General features: G+C 43.3%; 1 protein-coding gene across 13 annotated transcripts in view; it reads left to right on the top strand.

The window, feature by feature from the left end:
• Ate1 (arginyltransferase 1) overlaps positions 1-11,604 on the top strand; it is a 119,590-nt gene extending 107,986 nt beyond the window's left edge. For 8 of the 13 annotated variants that reach the window (XR_015687006.1, XM_087659787.1, XM_087659786.1 and 5 more), the window contains one exon: positions 5,942-9,068. Coding sequence is in view for 12 of the 13 variants with exons in the window: in XM_087659787.1 (XP_087515913.1) it covers positions 5,942-6,120 (179 nt within the window). In the remaining variant the exon portion in view is untranslated. 13 annotated transcript variants of the gene reach the window in all.
• Positions 11,605-17,789: the final 6,185 nt, after the last annotated feature.

Genomic DNA, 17,789 nt, shown 5'->3' with positions numbered 1-17,789 from the left:
ACCTTTTGCATAAGAACAGGTACGATCCATCCAAAATTATTTATGCCCATTTCATAGAAAGTGCCCAGAATTTTTCTAACCATCAAATATAAATATTAGGATATGTGACTTCCATAAGTAAGTTTTAGGAAATTTATTAGAAATTAGCAATCAGGGTTGGGAGTTTAGCTCAGTGGTAGAGCACTTGCCTAGCAAGCACAAGGCCCTGGGTTCGGTCCCCAGCTCCGGGGGAAAAAAAAAAAAAATTAGCAGTCTTATGAATAACCAAAAACTAGTAAAAATAACTTGTTTGCCAATGCCTCTAAGCAATTATGTAAATATATTACAATAAAACACTTTTAATTCATCAAAAAAAAGAGTATTTCTTATGGAATATACAAATGTATTAAAGTTCTCCATGATGGATTCTCCAAGCAGAATTTGAGCTTGAAGCAGGGATGGGAGATAGCTTATCTGCAGGGCCGCTGTGCTGCCCTCTGTGCTGCTTCGCTATCCTGTGCTGAGCATCTCCCTTTCTCATGAGTTCTCTTTACAGGGCTGCAGCACTCTTCACACCTCCGTCACTCTGAACTTCCAGAGTTTAATTTTGATTGTGTATTTGTTCCCTTAGTTTACTGGTTCCTGTGATACAATACACTGACAAAACCAGCATCAGGGTTTGGAAAGGATTCATTCTGGGTCACATTCATGGGTGTATGCCATAGCGGGGAGGTCAAGGCAGCAAGAGCTTAAAGGAGATGACCACATCACATCCATAGTCAGGAACGAGAGAGTGATGAACATATACTGCTGCTGACCAGCTCCCTCTCTCCACTTACACAGTTGATCTCAGCCACCTCAGTCATAAGGTCAAGAGTCCCCCTTAGAAAGCTCCTGCTAAAGGCTTCATCTCCTGTGAGTGAACAGTTGTGGAAGTGAGCGGTCAAGCACTCTCCCCCCCCTTTACAAAAGTTTCCTTGATTTAAATATCATGGAGTTGGCAGCACATTTGAGTCATTGGTGACCAAATGCTCATCTCTGAGAAGTTGCAAGATGTTTTGTGTTTTAATTTTATGAAACTAAGCTGTGATGCAACTTCGAGAAAGAGAGGTACAAGATCGTGTACCTCAGTAAGTTGGAGGCTTCCTTGTATGTCATGGCAATCATCTTCATAGCAGAATAGCTTGTGAGTGTCACCAAGTCCTGTTGGTTTAGCACTGTAGGTTTCTCTGTGAACACTGTTGTCATGTTTCTATTTGTAACTTGATTATGAAAGGGTTGTTGTAAGAGTTTGAGTTACATTTTTCTTCTACTAAATCATAAGTCTTAATGTTTTAAGCATCTTGTAGTATTTTTTTGTTTATGTTTATATTCTTTTAATGTTAACTGTGTGGGATGTACTAAGAAGAAATTTCTCTTCTTTGATTATATGACTAGATGGTCATAAGCCATGCAGCCCAGCAACAGCAACAGAATCTACATCTGTGATGATGGTCAGGGATTCCTAGAGTTCATGCACCATGCCCACTTCTGGGGTGATTCCATTTTCTTCCTTAAAGTATGATGGGAGTATGATCCAAAGCTCCGTCGTTTACATTTAAATGCACTTGATGAGTTAGCCACTGGAAACTGGGATTGGAGTTTGAGGAGGAAAGGGAGAAATATAGGCACAAGGATTATATATGTGGACTGATATCCGGTTCTGTAATATCTGAGCTTAACAAGCCAGGTTGAAAGGAAAAATATTGGTTCAGAATCCTCAAGACCCAAGTCCTCAGTCTAGAGGGACAAAGAGTAAGGAATAAGAGACAAAGACAGGAGATAGAGAATGAGGGAGAAGGGGAAAGGAACAAGGGAGAGGGAGAAGGGTTATTTATCTCGGGAAGGAACAAGACAAAGGACTGCCTCTGAGTAGAGAGGAGACAGATGTGGCACATGAAAAGTGGCACAAGGGGAAACCTATGTCTGGATGTGGTGTTTAATTGTCATTGGGCATCTTAACTAGGTGAGCCAAAGAGGGCTTTGATTACTGGACTTCAATACTTGGATAGCTGGACCCTGGTAGTCAGTCTCAGGAGGAAGAAGTGTCCAAATAAGGAAATGATAGATTTTGGGGGTCTAGCTTTAGGATTGTAATCTAAAAAATCTTCACAGGTTACTTTTACTGTTTTAAAGGCAGTGTGACAATTACTGAGTACTTATTAATTTATTGATAATGAATTGCGAAGTAGCTTGATAATTTTTTAAATAGTGAGGTTTTTTAAATGTATAATTCCATCTATCCTCTGTTTCTGTTAAAATGTATCTTAGAAGATATGTGTTCTTTCTAAATGCTGGAAGTTTTAGATTATCCTTAGCCTTTCTGAGTGGGCAGAATTCTGTTTATATTCTAAGTCTGAATTATAATTAAGATTCTTAAATGATTTACTTCTTTTATCTGTATATGTGCTCATGTGCTCTATGTGTGTAGATGCTTATGAGGAGAGGGCGTTGGATCCCCTGGAACTGCAGCTACAGGCGGTTGTTCAGGTCTTCTGCAAGAGCTTCAAGTACTTTTAACAGCTGAGCCCAATTTAAGATTTTTCAAGGCAAAGATAGACTGTTTTGAAAATAGAAAGCTAAATTTTGTCATTTTTTTAATGTTAGTAGTTTAATAGTATGCCTTCTTGGCTAAGTAAATAAAATTACTTCCAAGAGAATTACCAGTTTAAATTGATGTGAGTGCTGAATTATGTTGTCTTAGCTAGGATTTGAAGGTTTAGAGAAATGTGAGAAGCAGTGTATTAGCTGCCATGAGCTGGGACCTAGTGAAGTCAACAGGTGAAGAAGCAGCCCTGTGGTGGGGGTGCAGGCAGAGGCAAGTGCCTCCCTGAGTCGCAGGACAGCCTGATCTACAGAGCTAGTTCCAGGACATCCAGGGCTACAGAGAGAATTCCTGTCTCAAACTCTGTCCTCCCACCCCCATCCTCAAAAACACATGTCAAGAAAGGTTCACAGAAGTATGATAGACACAGATATGTGTACCAAGTGTCACAGTGCCCTTTTAATAGGGTGTATAGTGGGACTATTAAGAAACAAATTTTTATTTCAGTAAATTAATATATTGACATATTAACTCTCATAATCTGGCGGGCTGGTGATAGATTCAGAACCATATTATTTGCAATATTAAAGACCAATATTGGGTTGGTAAGCACTTGCTTAGCATGTCCAAGACCTTGGCTTCAGTCCCCAGCACCACCAAAACAGAAAACAGAAGTCCCACAGGCTTCTGGGATGTCTTTAGTGCTGCAGCGCAGATGGTTCCAAGAGCCATTGCCACCTCTCTTAGGATCGTTGGCTGCTCTAAGCTGTTTCCACTGAAGGAATAAGGCCTTCTTCGACAGGGCAGAACTCTGATCATGAAGTTTTTATCGGAACGTATTTCTGTGACATCTTAGTAAGCTGCCAGCTTTCCTTAGGTCCAGTGGCAGGCATCTTTCATTCAGAATGCCTTATTCTTTGGTCCCCTCAGGTGCCATCAAGGAAAGGCCTTTCTTTAGGCCTTGTTGGTTTAGTGATGTAGCTTTTTGTCTGTAAGCACTGTCTATCTCTGTGGCAACTGCTACAAGATGATTATAAAAGGATTTTTTTTTAAAGAATTTAAGATACATTCTTCCCTTTTTGATAAATAAATTTATTTTTAGTGTTTGAAGTATCTTAAATAGGATTTGTTGTTGTTTAGGTTTAAATTGGTTTTAGCATTAGCATTGTAGGTTGTACTGAGATAAGCCTGGGGCTGGAAAGAAGACTCGATAGTTAAAATACTTGCTGCTCTCACAGAACACCCCAGCTTGATTCCCAGCACTCACATGGAGGCTCACTCCATCCATAACTCCAGATCCTGGGGATCTGACATCCTCTTCTGACTTCTACAGGCACACAGGTAGTGCATATTCAGGCAAAACACTTGAACACATTAAATAAATTTCAGAAATCAAATAAGTCTTCCTTCCTTGAGGATGGTCATAAACTGCCACAGGCCATGCAGCTGGCAGACAGAATGGTGCTTAGCTGCAGACCTGTAGGCAGGCCTGGAGTCTGAGGTTGCATGGGCTCCCTTTCTCTCTGTGCTTTGGGCAGACAGACGACGGTTCATTGGTACTTTCTCTGCTTGTGGCATCAGAGGAATACTGTTCTTTTTCCTGAAATGGATCCACAGTGGTTTGATACAGCTTCTGAGGAAGAAACTTGAAATGTTTGTGGCTTAGCTACAAATTCCATCTCCGACCTTCTGTGGTAGATCATAGCCACATTTATGTTGTTTAAGATGTTATAGGTCAGGGGTTGGGGATTTAGCTCAGTGGTAGAGCGCTTGCTTAGCAAGCGCAAGGCCCTGGGTTCGGTCCCCAGCTCCGAAAAAAAGAAAAAAAATATGTTATAGGTCTGGTTTTGCTTGGGTTCCTTTCCCAGGTCTCTTTACAAGTATGCAGGTAATCCAAAATTCACTAGCTGAAACTCTTGTACACTAAGCATTTTTGTTTGGTTGGATTGTGATTTTTGGAAAGAGTCTTGCTGCAAATCACAGACTGGCTTAGAACTCTCTATGTTGCCGGGGTGGCCTTGAGCTTATGATCCTCCTGCCTCTCACTCCCAAGTGTGGGATCACAGGTGTGCTCCACCACACTCAGTTCGCCCTGAGTAGTTTGAGTCAGACTCACACCACCTGCATTGGTCTTTGAGAAACTTGCAGTTTCTGTTCTTTGCCCTTGTTCTCTTCGGGGCATCTTTCTTGAGCCAGCTTCTCTCTGGTAGACTTTTGGGGTGTGTGGCTTCCAGGCTCTGCTGTGAGCTCATGTACACAGAAGCATTTCTGTGGGTGCTGCCCTGCTTGACAGCTTAAGAGCAGGACGAAAGCCCTGGTACTTAAGGTCCATTCAGACCAATTTCACTTGGGATTTCTGCAGTCCCACAACGTTTGGGGACTCCTAAAATCCTTCTCTGGATGTCAGCTGTAGATAGTGTGGTTCAGTGGTTTAAATTTGTATGCGTTAATAGATAGAGTGTAACACTCTCTGGATTAGAACTAGCAATGAATCCAGTAAAAGAGTGTAGACGAATGTTGGCTTAAACATTATTTTATGTAAATATCTAGGTATAGGCATCTCAGGTGGCATGACGGTTTGTTTCCTGAAGTCAGGATTTGTCCCGTTTCCCCCCACCCCACACCAGTCTTGTTTTCACTTATCCAAAGGTAAGCTCCCAGGCAGAAGTTAGGGATCCTGCCCTCGTGCTGGTCCGTGTACAGGCCATGGCCTGAAAGAAGGTACAGATGAGCTTGTTCTCTCTGAAAGGCTCTGGCAGTCTCAGAGAACACTACTTGTGCTGACCAGAACTGAGTCGTAAGGCCACAGCCATTTCAGGGAAGGCGGGAGCACAGGTGTTCTTCTGAGTGGTTGTGTGACTTGATACAGGCTATGAGCTCTTGAGTGTGGGTGCTGAGAAAGCTCAGCAGCAGCAGCCGCAGCATGTGCTGTGTCTCCTGTGGAAACTGTGAGAATCTGCTCTTTGCCCTCCACAAAAGACAGGCCTCTTGATGCCTGCTAAATTGGCCATAAGTTTCCATGCAGAGCCAAAGCCTCAGACATTAACTAGAGAGGCAATGTAGACTTGATGTGGGCTCTAGAACTATTCTGGAGCATCGTAGATGCCACTGCATTTCAGAAAATCAGAAAGGAAGAGCAAGTATGGTAGAGTGGTTCTCAGTGGAATGCAGTTCCTCGATTACTCTGTCGTGGCTGGTCTGTTGGGGAATGCTTATTATCTCTCCCTGAAATCCTTCTGCTTATTCTTACGAACGTGATCATGAGCGCACTGCACAGCAGGCCCTGCTAGTCCATCGTGTTTCAGATCACATACTTCAGTGTTATGTGTCCGTGTCTTTGATATATGGTGGTCTTGACCCGTGTTTCTTTCTTTGCAGAGGATGAAGGGCGCAGTAAGGAACTTGACCGGCTACGCGTGTTTCACAGACGGTCTGCCATGCCTTATGGTGTTTATAAGAACCACCAAGAAGATCCAAGCGAGGAGGCTGTTGTGCTGGAGTATGCGAACCTCGTAGGGCAGAAGTGCTCGGAGACGATGCTGCTCTTCAGACACTGAGGGCCTGCCCCACAGCCCAGCACAGCCTGGGCCTCCTGCCGCAGCCCTGCCTGCGCCTCGCTCGGCTCCTGCAGCCACTCGCCAAGTACATTCGTAGAGCTTTTTAAAAATATTTTGTGGAATTGTATTTATGAGAACCTTGTGATTAATATAAAGATTTTAAAATACTCTATTATCTAGTCCTTTAATTGGGACTGGACTTTTGGAGTTTGCTTCTGGAGCAAAGTATGCTAAATGTCTCCAGTAAATATTTGGGGAAGGAAAGTGAGGAAGTGAATCTAAGTAATTTCCTCATAGTTAGTTTTGTCCTGGAGAAATTCTGACACAGAGACTATTCTTTTAGACCAGTGGTTCTTGTGGATTCACGACATCGTAGGGGCCGAATGTTAGATAACCTGTGTATAAGATTCATTCTAATTCATAAGTGTAGCAAAATTACACTTATGAAGTAGCAATGAAATAAATTTATGGTTGGTGAGAGGGGTCCCCACAATGTGAGGAACTGAATTAAAGGATCACAGTATTAGGAAGATAGAGAACCACTGGCTAAGACCCATGCAAGACCTGAGCTTATGCTGGGAAATTTAGGTGGGGTCAAAGGTGAAGTACACATTCCCTCACTAGGAAATGTGCCTTTCCCACAAACCAAAACTCTGTTACTCTGTTTGATATTAAATTCTTCCAGTGCTACAGTGTATTATTAATAGACAACCTGTAATGAAATGTAAACATTACAAACATCAGGTGTTCACTTTGGGTGTCTGTCCAGGATGGTCCTGCTTATGTCCGTTGTCTTGGCATAATTGTTTTCCCCTGTTGCTAGTGTTCCCTTGTGCCCCAGAGTTATCTCAGTTTGGTGATAAAATATACAGTGATCTTAGTGATGTTTGTTCTATTTCTACAAATCTTAAGAAACATCTTTTAAAGAAATGGTAACTCTTGCTTGATCTGAGGCTTATCCAAAGAAAATAGGTTCCTACTTTCCATTCTCTGGAGCTCAGGAAGCTCTCTCGTGGTTGATGATAGAAGTGGTTGTTAACGAGTCCTGTAGCTGTGCACAGGCTGTAGTGAAGGGGGCCATAGCCCCTGCATCCCTCCTCTGCTTGTGGGTCAGAGAATAGGCACGGCCATTGGTACTGCAGCACAGAGACAGCTGCTTACCTTTACTCCTGTGCTCTTGGGCCTTCTGCTTGCTCACCAAATGCCTGCTGTCAGCCCGTTAAAGAGTCACTCAGACATGGTGAGGCAAAGCTCCCCTCAAGTGTGCTAGAAGCTAGATCATGGGTTAGCTCTTTGTACTCGTTCTCAGCTGGACTCTTCTGTGCTGCCTGCCTGGCCTTGAACCTGTCAAGAGCACCCTATCCTACAGTGAGGGTAGTGTTACTTTATTTCTCTTTATAAAAATTACTCCAATAGTAAGAAACTAAAATGCTAAGAAATTAAGAGTCATTTAAAATCCTCCCAGGCCTAGAGAAAGGTACATTATAGAAATGCAGACATCATCAGTCTGCCTCAGATAAAACCGCGCAGTCCTTGCTGTGTAGTTGCTCTCAGTGGTAACTTGTGAATGTATTTGAGATTGGAGATTGTAGAAAATGTGATTGGTAATCTTGGAATTATTAAATAGCATGGAGTCAGCATATGTGCCCTTGGCATTGGGTTGCCGGGCACACTGCATCCCCCTTTTCCCTGTAGGTAGTGCTACCAGAGTTGGGGCAGAGGGTGTTCAGTCCATTGTCTTACCCTAGCTCTGAGCTCCTCCCGCAGAGTGGAGGAAGATGCTCACTGCCCTGTTTCTATACCTGGGAGACTACAGAGCAACTTGGGCATGAAAACTCTTCAGCTTAGTTGCTGTGCTCTCATTCTCTTCCTCTCCCTCCCTCCCTCTGCCCCCCCCCAATATATTTTTTAACTAGTATGAAATCTTAGGGGTCTAGATGTTGTCAAAGATGTGCCCTTGGGTAAGGCTGAGGAGATAGCTCAGTACAGTGCCTGGTTTTCTCTCTAGAGCCCATGTAAAGAGGGTCTGGAGTGTGTGTTTGCAATGCAGGCGCTGGGCAATCAGTAGAGAAGAACCTCTGGGGCCCACCGGGAGCGTGGAGAATTCAGAATGCTGTCTAAAAGGAGGTGGACATTACATGTTGTCCTCTATACGTGGATTACAAAGAGGAGCTTGCTAATGTCTTGAGCTCTCAAGTGAGTGTCCATCACAGCTAGGTTAGGACAGTCAAGGAAAGTATCCCAACTTGGCATTTTTGCAAAGTCTAGTTGAGGTACCTGATTCTGTGTCAGTGATTTTCATCTGAATAAAGATACGTGGAATCCTTCCTTTCTGAGACAGTTTCTGTCTTCTCCTTCTTTAGCCCCTCTGAGTTCAGGTAACGTCACAGCCCCTCCATGCCTGACAGCACGGGTTTCATTTTGACTCTCAGTGTACCGTCTTTATTTAAATTATTTTCAGTTCTCTGAGACTTCCGTTACTCTATTACAGGTAATCTGAGCACTTCTATATTCTAAGATAGAGGCTATATTATCAGATGAATATATTCACTCAGTTAAAATTATTTAGATACAAATTATTGTTTATGTTTTCTTTCAGCAATCTCCTATTTTTATCCATTTGAAAATGCCAGTTTTGTGTGGTTTCTTAGCATATCAAAATTATTATGTAGAAGAATCTTCCTAGCTTTCTGAACAGCAAATAGTTTGGTTTATAAATATTGTATTATTTCAGTATGAATAAAAGAGAGAGAATACAAACATTTTACCAAAATGATTATACTGTGACTGACTTAAAAGAAGGAAATGAGTGAGGACTTGATATGTTTGAATTACAATTATTCAAATACCACTGGGTATAAGGCAAAATAAGTTTGACTGCATCAGACAGTTTTGCTCTTGTAAAAAAGCCCAAAATGAAAAAAATAATAAAGCTGTTTCTATCTGCAGTGCTTCTCTTCATCCATTTCTTAGTGACATATGGTTCCAGCACCATGTATACCTGTAACCATTCAGCGTTAGCTACAGAGAAGCAGGCGCACACACGCGCGCGCGCACACACACACACACACACACACACACACGCACATATATCCTTGAATACGTTACATCTGTAATAAACATGTAGAAAATATTGACTATATGAATTATAAAATATAGTTGGCAATAATAAGCTGCAGACCATTTGGTTATGTCAAAGTATGGGTGACTTCCTCTTTAGAGAATAAAATAATCTCAATTTAAGCAAAATGTGTAGAATTCACAAAAATTAGCATGAACATTTTTCTTTTATCCTGAGGATTTCCAGAGATAATTGTCAAACTGTGAGGCCACAGTGTATTTAATTCACAGTTGTATTGGTGGGATGCATTTACCAGTGTTTTGCCTTTCCCTGTGATAAAGAGGATCGTGGTGGATTGGTGATAAGATGAACCTTATTTTCAAGAGAATTAAATATTACTTTTACTTTTTCTCCAGACAGAATGGTTATAGTTTTATTATTTTCTGATTTGAAAGTGACGGTGTTTGTTTGCCGGCTGTGTGTACGTGTCTGTAATCCTAGCACTCAGGAGGCAGAAGCAGATAGATCTCTGATTTTGAGGCCAGCCTGGTCTACAAATCAAGTTCTAAAACAGAAACATTTTGGTATATATTCTTTCACACTTATTTTCTACCATATATGTATATATGTGTATGTATACATAGATGCACTTAAACATACACTTTTTTTCCTTAAAGAAAAGTGAAATCATGGCACAAATATGGTCTCATGCCTTTTCATCATTTTACTTTGAGTGTATTAAAGTAGAATGGTCTTAGACTGAAGAGATGGCTCAGAAGTTAAGAGCACTGGCTCCTCTTCTGAGGTCCTGAGTTCAGTTCCCAGCTAACACATAGTGCTTCACAGCCATCTGTAATGAGATCTGGCGCCCTCTTCTGGTGTGTAGGTATGCATGCAGGCAGAATTCTGTATGCATAATAAATAAATAAACAACAGATCTTTAAAAGAAAACGAATGGTCTTAATGCTTTCATAGTATTCTAGTGTGCATTTGATCCTAATGCTTGCATAGAACCCCGGTATGTACTTAATTTTGGAGAAGAAGGCTTGTACCTCTGAGCCCTCTTTATGAGTAACAGGAATTATAATTAATAGCATTACCAGGTTTTTGGTTTTTTGCTACTAATTGTTATTTGGGTTTTTTTCCTTTTTAAGAAAACCCAAGCTTTGTTTTTAGAAGGTAAAATAACTAGCATTTTATATCCGTTATACAAACTTGATAAACAATACAGAAGGAATGTTATTTATCTATCTGTGTGGTCCTAGGGATCAAACCCTACACATGCCAGGCAAACAATCTACCCTTAAGTTCCACAAAGAGGAAGGCCACCTCCAGCCTTGTGTGCTTATCAGCATGTAATTAGTGTGAGCGCTGTAGTTGTTACTGCAACAAGTTACCTGGGTGAAAGAAAAGGTTTTACAATATTTATTCATTGACTGTTGCATGCATGTCTGTAATGTACTGTGAGTATATTCATCCCTTTGCCCTTTTGTATTGACCCTTTGCAGTATTTGGGGCTTAGATTCTCCGTGTCCCCCTGGGAATTCTATACAGTATTGAAAGCCATAACTTCACTGTGCTCAGAAGGTGAGGCCCATGGCAGGTCATCAGATCACAAGGGCAAAAGTGTTTTAAGTTTATCTGGTTCCCCTGTAGACCCTATCTCCCATCACAGGAAGATAAAGCAAGCTAGCATTTATAACTAGATCGTGTGTTTTTGTCAGAAACACAGTCTCCTACACCATGATCTTAAACTTCCCAAGAAGTTCCTCCAGAACTCAAGAATGAATTCCTTTTGTCCAACGCCCCCAATCTGTGCCTTGTCATAATAGCCCCAACAGGAACCTGCTAGCATTATTTCTGCCCCCGCCAGTCCCCAGCTGTCTTTGCCTCTTTATCCAAAGCTTCAGAAAAATAAGCTTTGAAAGATTATTGTCTCTCTTTTCATTGTTTATTTTTTCTACTGTGTTTTAAGTTTGTATGTCCAACAGAATGCTTTAACTTAAGGCTTAAGTTTATTTTAAAGCATTAAGGTTCTGAATTCTTTCAAAAATCAAAAGTCTTTAAGTGACACTTACAGAAATGAATGAGTAACCGTGCTATTTTTGTTAAGTTCAACTTTGGAGTTTAGTACATTGGCTGTATTGAGATGTAACCTGAGTGAAATTGCACCTTTCTATCCAGTCAGTTGCTAGAACATCTTTGCTCCCATTTAGAACTGTTGTCTGTTAGCTATTCCAGTGAGACCCAGAGCTAAAGTCACCAGATATACTGTCTCCCAAATTATGAGATTTAAAATATTGTTAAAATTTTTTGGTGAATTTCACTTCATGCACCCAAGTCTCATTCATTTCCCAGGCCTTCCATGTCTGCCCTCCACCCTTGTAAATACTTCCCCCAATTAAATGTTGTCTTTTCTAAGACTTGCTTTTGTCATGGTGTCTGTTCACAGCAGTAAAACCCTAACTAAGACACATCCCACGGTGGAAGCTGATGTGTCAGCATGGTGTGTTCCACAGTATACCATAGGCAGACATTTTTCACATCCTGCTTTAATAAGGGTTCAACCTCTCTACTAGTCTACCACCCTCTGGAGGTAGTGAAGAGAAAGTGTATTAAGATATAGGGAAAGTAGACTTGCTTAGAAATAGTTCTTTGGGGGCAAGTCCAATCTTCATTATTCTCAGTCCAGTCCACTAGCAGACACCACACAGGAACCAGCAGCTGCAGCCCAGTCCACTCAGCAGACACCACACAGGAACCAGCAGCTGCAGCCCAGTCCACTCAGCAGACACCACACAGGAATCAATAAGGGTAGTTCAATCCAGAAGAAACCAGGAGGCTCATCAGACAGTGCGAGTAGTGACAGCCACAGGAACCTCACAAGTTCTTTGGTGAATTTCTCTCTATGACGTCCCCATAAGCAAAGCTCAGCAGCACATGTGTAAGGAAAACCAATACATGTGTGTCGTCAGCAAAGACTAGTGAGGCAGGGCAAAGCAAACCAGTGTTCAAGCTCACACTGTCTGTGGGGTCATATTTATATTCTTTCTAAACGCCACGTGTCCTTTCAGGTGTCTTCTTTAGCAAAATGTTCTTTCTTCTGTCTGTCCCAGCAAAACAACATTATAACCTGAGTCTCCAAAGAAATCAACAATTTCCATTTTAGTATACCCTTTTGTTTAGATATCTTTACTTGGTAATGTTCTTTGCAATGAATCAAAGCCTGGTTCAAAGCCTCTGACTTCAGCAACGTTATCAATACTAGACCCTCACTGAGACCCCTCGTGCTTTCCTGCTGTTGCTCAGAGTTAGAGATCCTGGGGCTTTGGCTCTGTAGAACCAACCCTTTCACTCAACTCCAGCAGCTCATAAGCTGGTAGATGTTGGGATAGACCAGCTCAAAGTCCAGGATTGGGGCCTGCATGGTAGCTGAGTTTAACCTGCCAGCTCTCCTGTAGTGCCCAGGTAAGGGTTGGGGACAGCTCTCCTGAGTGGCTGGTGAGGGGCTGGGCCAGCTCATTCCAACATGGCCTCAGGAGCAGGGCAGACCAGAGACAACTACGTGGGCTTTGATGGTAACACTGGTCTCAGATATAAACACAGACTACACCTGCAACAGGACCATGGACCCACACATGGCCTTTAGCAGCAGTACAGGCATGGATGTCACCAGGGCCTCAGGTGGCAGCACAGGCTACTCAGATCAGTTTTCCCCCTGGCATCAGCATGTCCCCTGGCCTTCAACATAGTCTCAGGCAGCAGCCCAGACCACAGATATCCGAGTGCCCTTTGGTGGCAATATGGGCTACAGACATCAACATAGACCCCCCTGGTTGCCATAGAGCCATAAGCCCAGCCATGGCCCTTGGCGGCATCTAGGGCCTGGGTGTCACTGTGCCCTCAGGCTCGTGCACCTGCTCCTCAGAGCCACCTGTCCCTCACCAGTATTGCACCTCCAGTTCCACTCGCTCCACAGTGCAGAAACTACTGGGCTTCCCACTTCCTCCTTTCTCTCCACTGCACAGTCCATCTCCCCCTCTCTTCATCACATGTTCACCCATCACAGCAGCACGTGCCTCAGGACTGGGGCAGGCAGTTGGATCAAATTTCTGAGTTTTAAGAAAAGCATGTATTATTATAAGAGAGGGAGGGGCACGTGAGAGTGAGAGCACAAGAGAAAGCGGACGTATGCGTAAGTTTGGGCTCGTGTACCGTGGGGTGGGGGGCAGAGACAGCTTTCGGGAGGCCAGTCTATCTTTCCACCTTTTTTATGAGGCAGTCTTTGTTTCTGCCCTGCTGAGTATTGGAGGCTTTTGGGCAAGCCTGCTGCTTCTGCTTTCCGTCTCTCGAGGGATACTGGAGTCACAGAGGTGTACCTCCAAATCTGCCCTTTACATAGGTTCTGGGGTTGAGTTCAGCTCCTCGTGTTTGTACAGCAAGCACTTCCAGCCACTAATCCATCTTGTTACCCCCAAGACTGCTGGTTTTTTTAGAGCAGCAGAACAGCCTGGTTTTCTCCACAGCTCCTTACTTGCAGTGTGAAGATTCACTGCCGAGTGAATGTTTCCAGCATGGGTCTAGCTAACCACTGGACAGAGCATTTGTGGTGACGCTCAGGAGGGAGTGCTGTATCCTCCACAGAGACAGAGGCATCCTTCACTTGTCTGGCCTGCATAGAACAGACTCTTTGTGACTAGCACAAATATTTTCTTGTTTAAGGATCAAAGGGCCATTAAAGTTTGATTAAATGCAGTATGAGAAAATAGCTTGAAATTTTTATTTTACTGCTGCAGGCTTTAGGCATTCACTGCAAGAAAGGGCATAAATGGACTCTTGTATGATTAGACTGCATGGCTTAAGACTGAATTTTCTCTGAATTTTAATTTGTCAGTCTGAGCCAGGGTTTTAAAATCACTTAACGTAGGCCTTTAAAAAAAAATTAGCGTTAGATGAGAACTCATGAATTCTTCATGAGGTTCACTTCATCACACTTTGTTAATTCACTACTTAGTAAGCCTGAATAGCATCTCAACTAAGGGAGCTTTTTGACCATGAAACAAGAAAAACATCTCAGTCATACATACACAAGAGTCCACGTGCCTGTCCACTGTCTACTCAGACGTGGAGAGATGGCCAGACTGAAGAGTTATTTTACTAACCTCTGAGTCTGCGTGTGCGCGTCTGTGTGGTGTGTGTGTGTGTCTGTGTGTGTCTGTATGTGTGTGTGCGTGCATGTGTAGAGGTGTTCAGAGGCTAGAAGAGGATATTGAGTGTCCTGATTTCTTACCATTCTTCTCACTCCTTTTGAGACAGGATCTCTCACTGAATCAGGCGATGTCACAGCTACACTGTATGTGACCTGTAGTCTCTGGACTCCGTGGGATTGTCTCTGTTTCCTGGTATCACAGCTGTATCAGGATTTACAGGGAAGCAATGTACAGAGATGGGACTTTTTAAGAGAAAAGCTTGAATTGCTCAGAATGTTTACACACCAGTCCTATGTATTTCTATTTTAAAATATTTCGTCTTGTTCAGTCTCCAGTACTCACATAAGGTAGTTCACTCTCTCACAGCTCCAGCTCCAGGATGTCCAGCTCCCTTTCTGGACTCCTAGGGCACCCATACACACAACTTCACATACCTACACACAGACAACACATGCTTACACATAAGTTTGTAATTAATTAAATGAATGTATTTTTCTTACATTTCCTTCCAGGCTTTTAGAGGTTCTAATTATGTGCTTATTTTAATCAAGTACAAAAGTCTTTGTAAATTTATCAATAGTTCTGTGATACAGTAATCTCCAAATTTCCAGTCTCTCCAAAAAAAGTTCCCCCCCCAAATCTAGAGGTCAGACTTTGCAGAGAGAAGTGGAAAAACCCTCCTACACTCCTGTTCCCTCTGAACTGTTTAATATGCAACTACTCGATCGCTCATCACTTAGCCAACGCAGAAGGCAGAGTGGGAGGAGTGCAGCCCTGCCTTTTAAAGAATCCTATATTTGTTGTATTTTTAGTAATTCTTGTGCTGTGTGTGTGTGTGTGTGTGTGTGTGTGTGTGTGTGTGTGTGTGTCCTGCTCTATTGCTGTTCCTCGTTCCATTGAGACTGGGTCTTTCACTGAGCTTGAACTATACTGGTGCCCAGCATCCCAGGGGCCAGCATCCCAGGAGCCAGCATGCCAGGGGCCAGCATCCTAGGCCAGGGGCCAGCATGCCAGGCATCCTTCTGTCTTTAACCTCCACAACACTGGTATTGTGGACATGTGGCAGCACTGTGATTCTTACATGCTTACTGAACATTTAAACTCAGGACCTTATGCCTGCATAGCGAACACACTATCCTGGTCTATCTTCCCAGCATCCTTTTACTGATGACTAGTTTTCCTCTCCTGCTTCTAACCCAGACTGCATGGATGATGTCCTCAACACAGAGATCTTAGGGAATTTCAGTGGGAGCATGCTTTGGCTTGATTTTGCCAGATGTTGTTTGCAGTTCCCTGAGCAGAGCTGTTGATGGTGGGACATTGCTAGCAGCAACCAGAGGTGACTGCTGACTGTGCAGCATGAAGGGCTCCATCTCCAGAAAGGAAGAGTAACTGTCGCTGCCCTGCTTTCCTGTCTGTGAGTGACTGTCCCTGCCCTGCTTTTCTGTCTGAGTGACTGTTGCTGCCCTGCTTTTCTGTCTGTGAGTGACTGTCGCTGCCCTGCTTTTCTGTCTGTTCTTGAGAGGCATATGGTGGTGTTTTCACAAAATTTTATTATCTTAGAAAGAAGCCCAGCAAAATAACCAGAGTGTGGCTAAGGCGTCAGCTTCTACAGTAGCTAGTGGCTCTGCTTGAAGCAATGCTTCCAATAACCCACTTTAGGTAGAAAAAGTTGGAAAATAAAGGAATCTGATTGAGAGGGAATATCTGGAGCACAAATAGCTTCATTATAAAGGTGGGTGGTTTGGTCTTGGTTTGGCTTGGGTTTTTTCCTATTACCTGGTTTATGTTCTATTACCTGGTTTGTTTTCTAAGCCATTTTGGTGTGGATTATTTAAGTATGGTCAGTAAATGATGATTTGTATCTGTATCTGCGTCATCTCTATCTGTCTCGTCTTTGTCTCAATCATCTGTAACTGTCTCTGTACCATCTGTCTGAATCATGCTTCTCTAGCCATTGCACCATCTGGAGCATTGATCATCTCATAAAGAGGGGCTAAGAGCATAGCACAGACCTGTGCTGTTGTGGAGAATTGAGGATCCCTCTTGGCATTCTAGACCAACTAGTGACTTCCGGGTCAGCGAGAGACCTTGTCTCAAAACACAAAGTGGGTAGCCATTGAGGAAGATAGAAGTTGACCTCTGGCCTCTGTACACACACACACACACACACACACACACACACACACACACACACACACACACACACGTGCACAATTGAAAACAAAATGACCTTTTACTGACTAAAATGTGTAAATAACTAAGGCTCACTGGAATGCTTTACCCAAAGGACTGTGGAGTAGGCCCCTGGTGGAGGGGAAGGAGCGTGGGTTTGGTGGAAATGTTTCTCGTGGAAATGTGAACGTGAACAACTGGACGTGACAAGCTCATGGATAGACACACAGCATGCCTGGCCACCCACTGCTCTGTGTACAAAAACACCACCCCGCTGTACATGATACTGTGGATACCCGTGGATGGGAGGCTGGGCAGCCATGCCTTCTGATTAAGGCAAGAGCAAAGACTGGAAAAGTCACATCAGGAATAGCAGGGGAGCCTGGACTGGCAATTTGCTCAGCAGGGAAAGGCTCTTGCCTCCAAGGCTGGTGATCAGAATTTGTTCCGTGGGACATACATAATGGAGAGAACTCAGCTCCTGCAAGATCCTCTGACATTCACGTACACGGTGACACATGTGGACATGCATGTGCAAACACTAAAAGTAAATAAAAGTGGAATAACAGCCAAGCAGCAGTGGTGAGGCCAGTCTGCTCTCATAGAGTGAGTTCCAGGACAGCTAGGGCTATACAGAGGGACCCCGTTGCAAAAAACAAAAAACAAAAAAAAAAACAAAAAAAACAAAAAAAAAGCCATTTGGCTGAGAAAGGCTCAAAGCCCCTCCCCACCTGGGCTTCATTCAACAATCAGAGCATGCTCAGGCTTTTTATTTTTTTGCAGGAAAGGTTGAAACTCTTCCAGACTGGCCTTCATCTAATGAACAGAGCGTATGGACAGTGCATGCTCTGTCACATCGGGGTGGGGTGGGAGCTGAAGTGTCTGCAAAGGGCCGTGCTTCTGGAGCTTTCCCCAGAGCTCACTAGCCCTCTCCTCTCCTTGGGAGTGTTTTCCTTTCCTTAGTAACCCACTTTTCCTTTGGACAGCCTCGTTCTTTCTCTGAAGCCCTCTCTTCCACCATGCATCCCTCTCCAGTGCTTGGGTGTGCAGTTGTCTTGGGCCCTAGCACAAATAGGCCTGACTTTCTTACTACTATTCTCCCTCTCCCCTCCTGCAACTGACTTATGCTGTTGCCTTTTCTCTCGCACTCTAATAAAGTGTCCTTAGTAGTAGAATGTGGTTGTGTTACTGGGGCATTCAGGGTTCCCTTTTGTGTAGTCAGT

Source organism: Rattus norvegicus, chromosome 1 (genome assembly GCF_021556685.1).
Source record: "Rattus norvegicus strain SHRSP/BbbUtx chromosome 1, alternate assembly SHRSP_T2T, whole genome shotgun sequence".
Taxonomy (NCBI): domain Eukaryota; kingdom Metazoa; phylum Chordata; class Mammalia; order Rodentia; family Muridae; genus Rattus; species Rattus norvegicus.
This window is presented reverse-complemented; position numbering and strand designations above follow the sequence as displayed.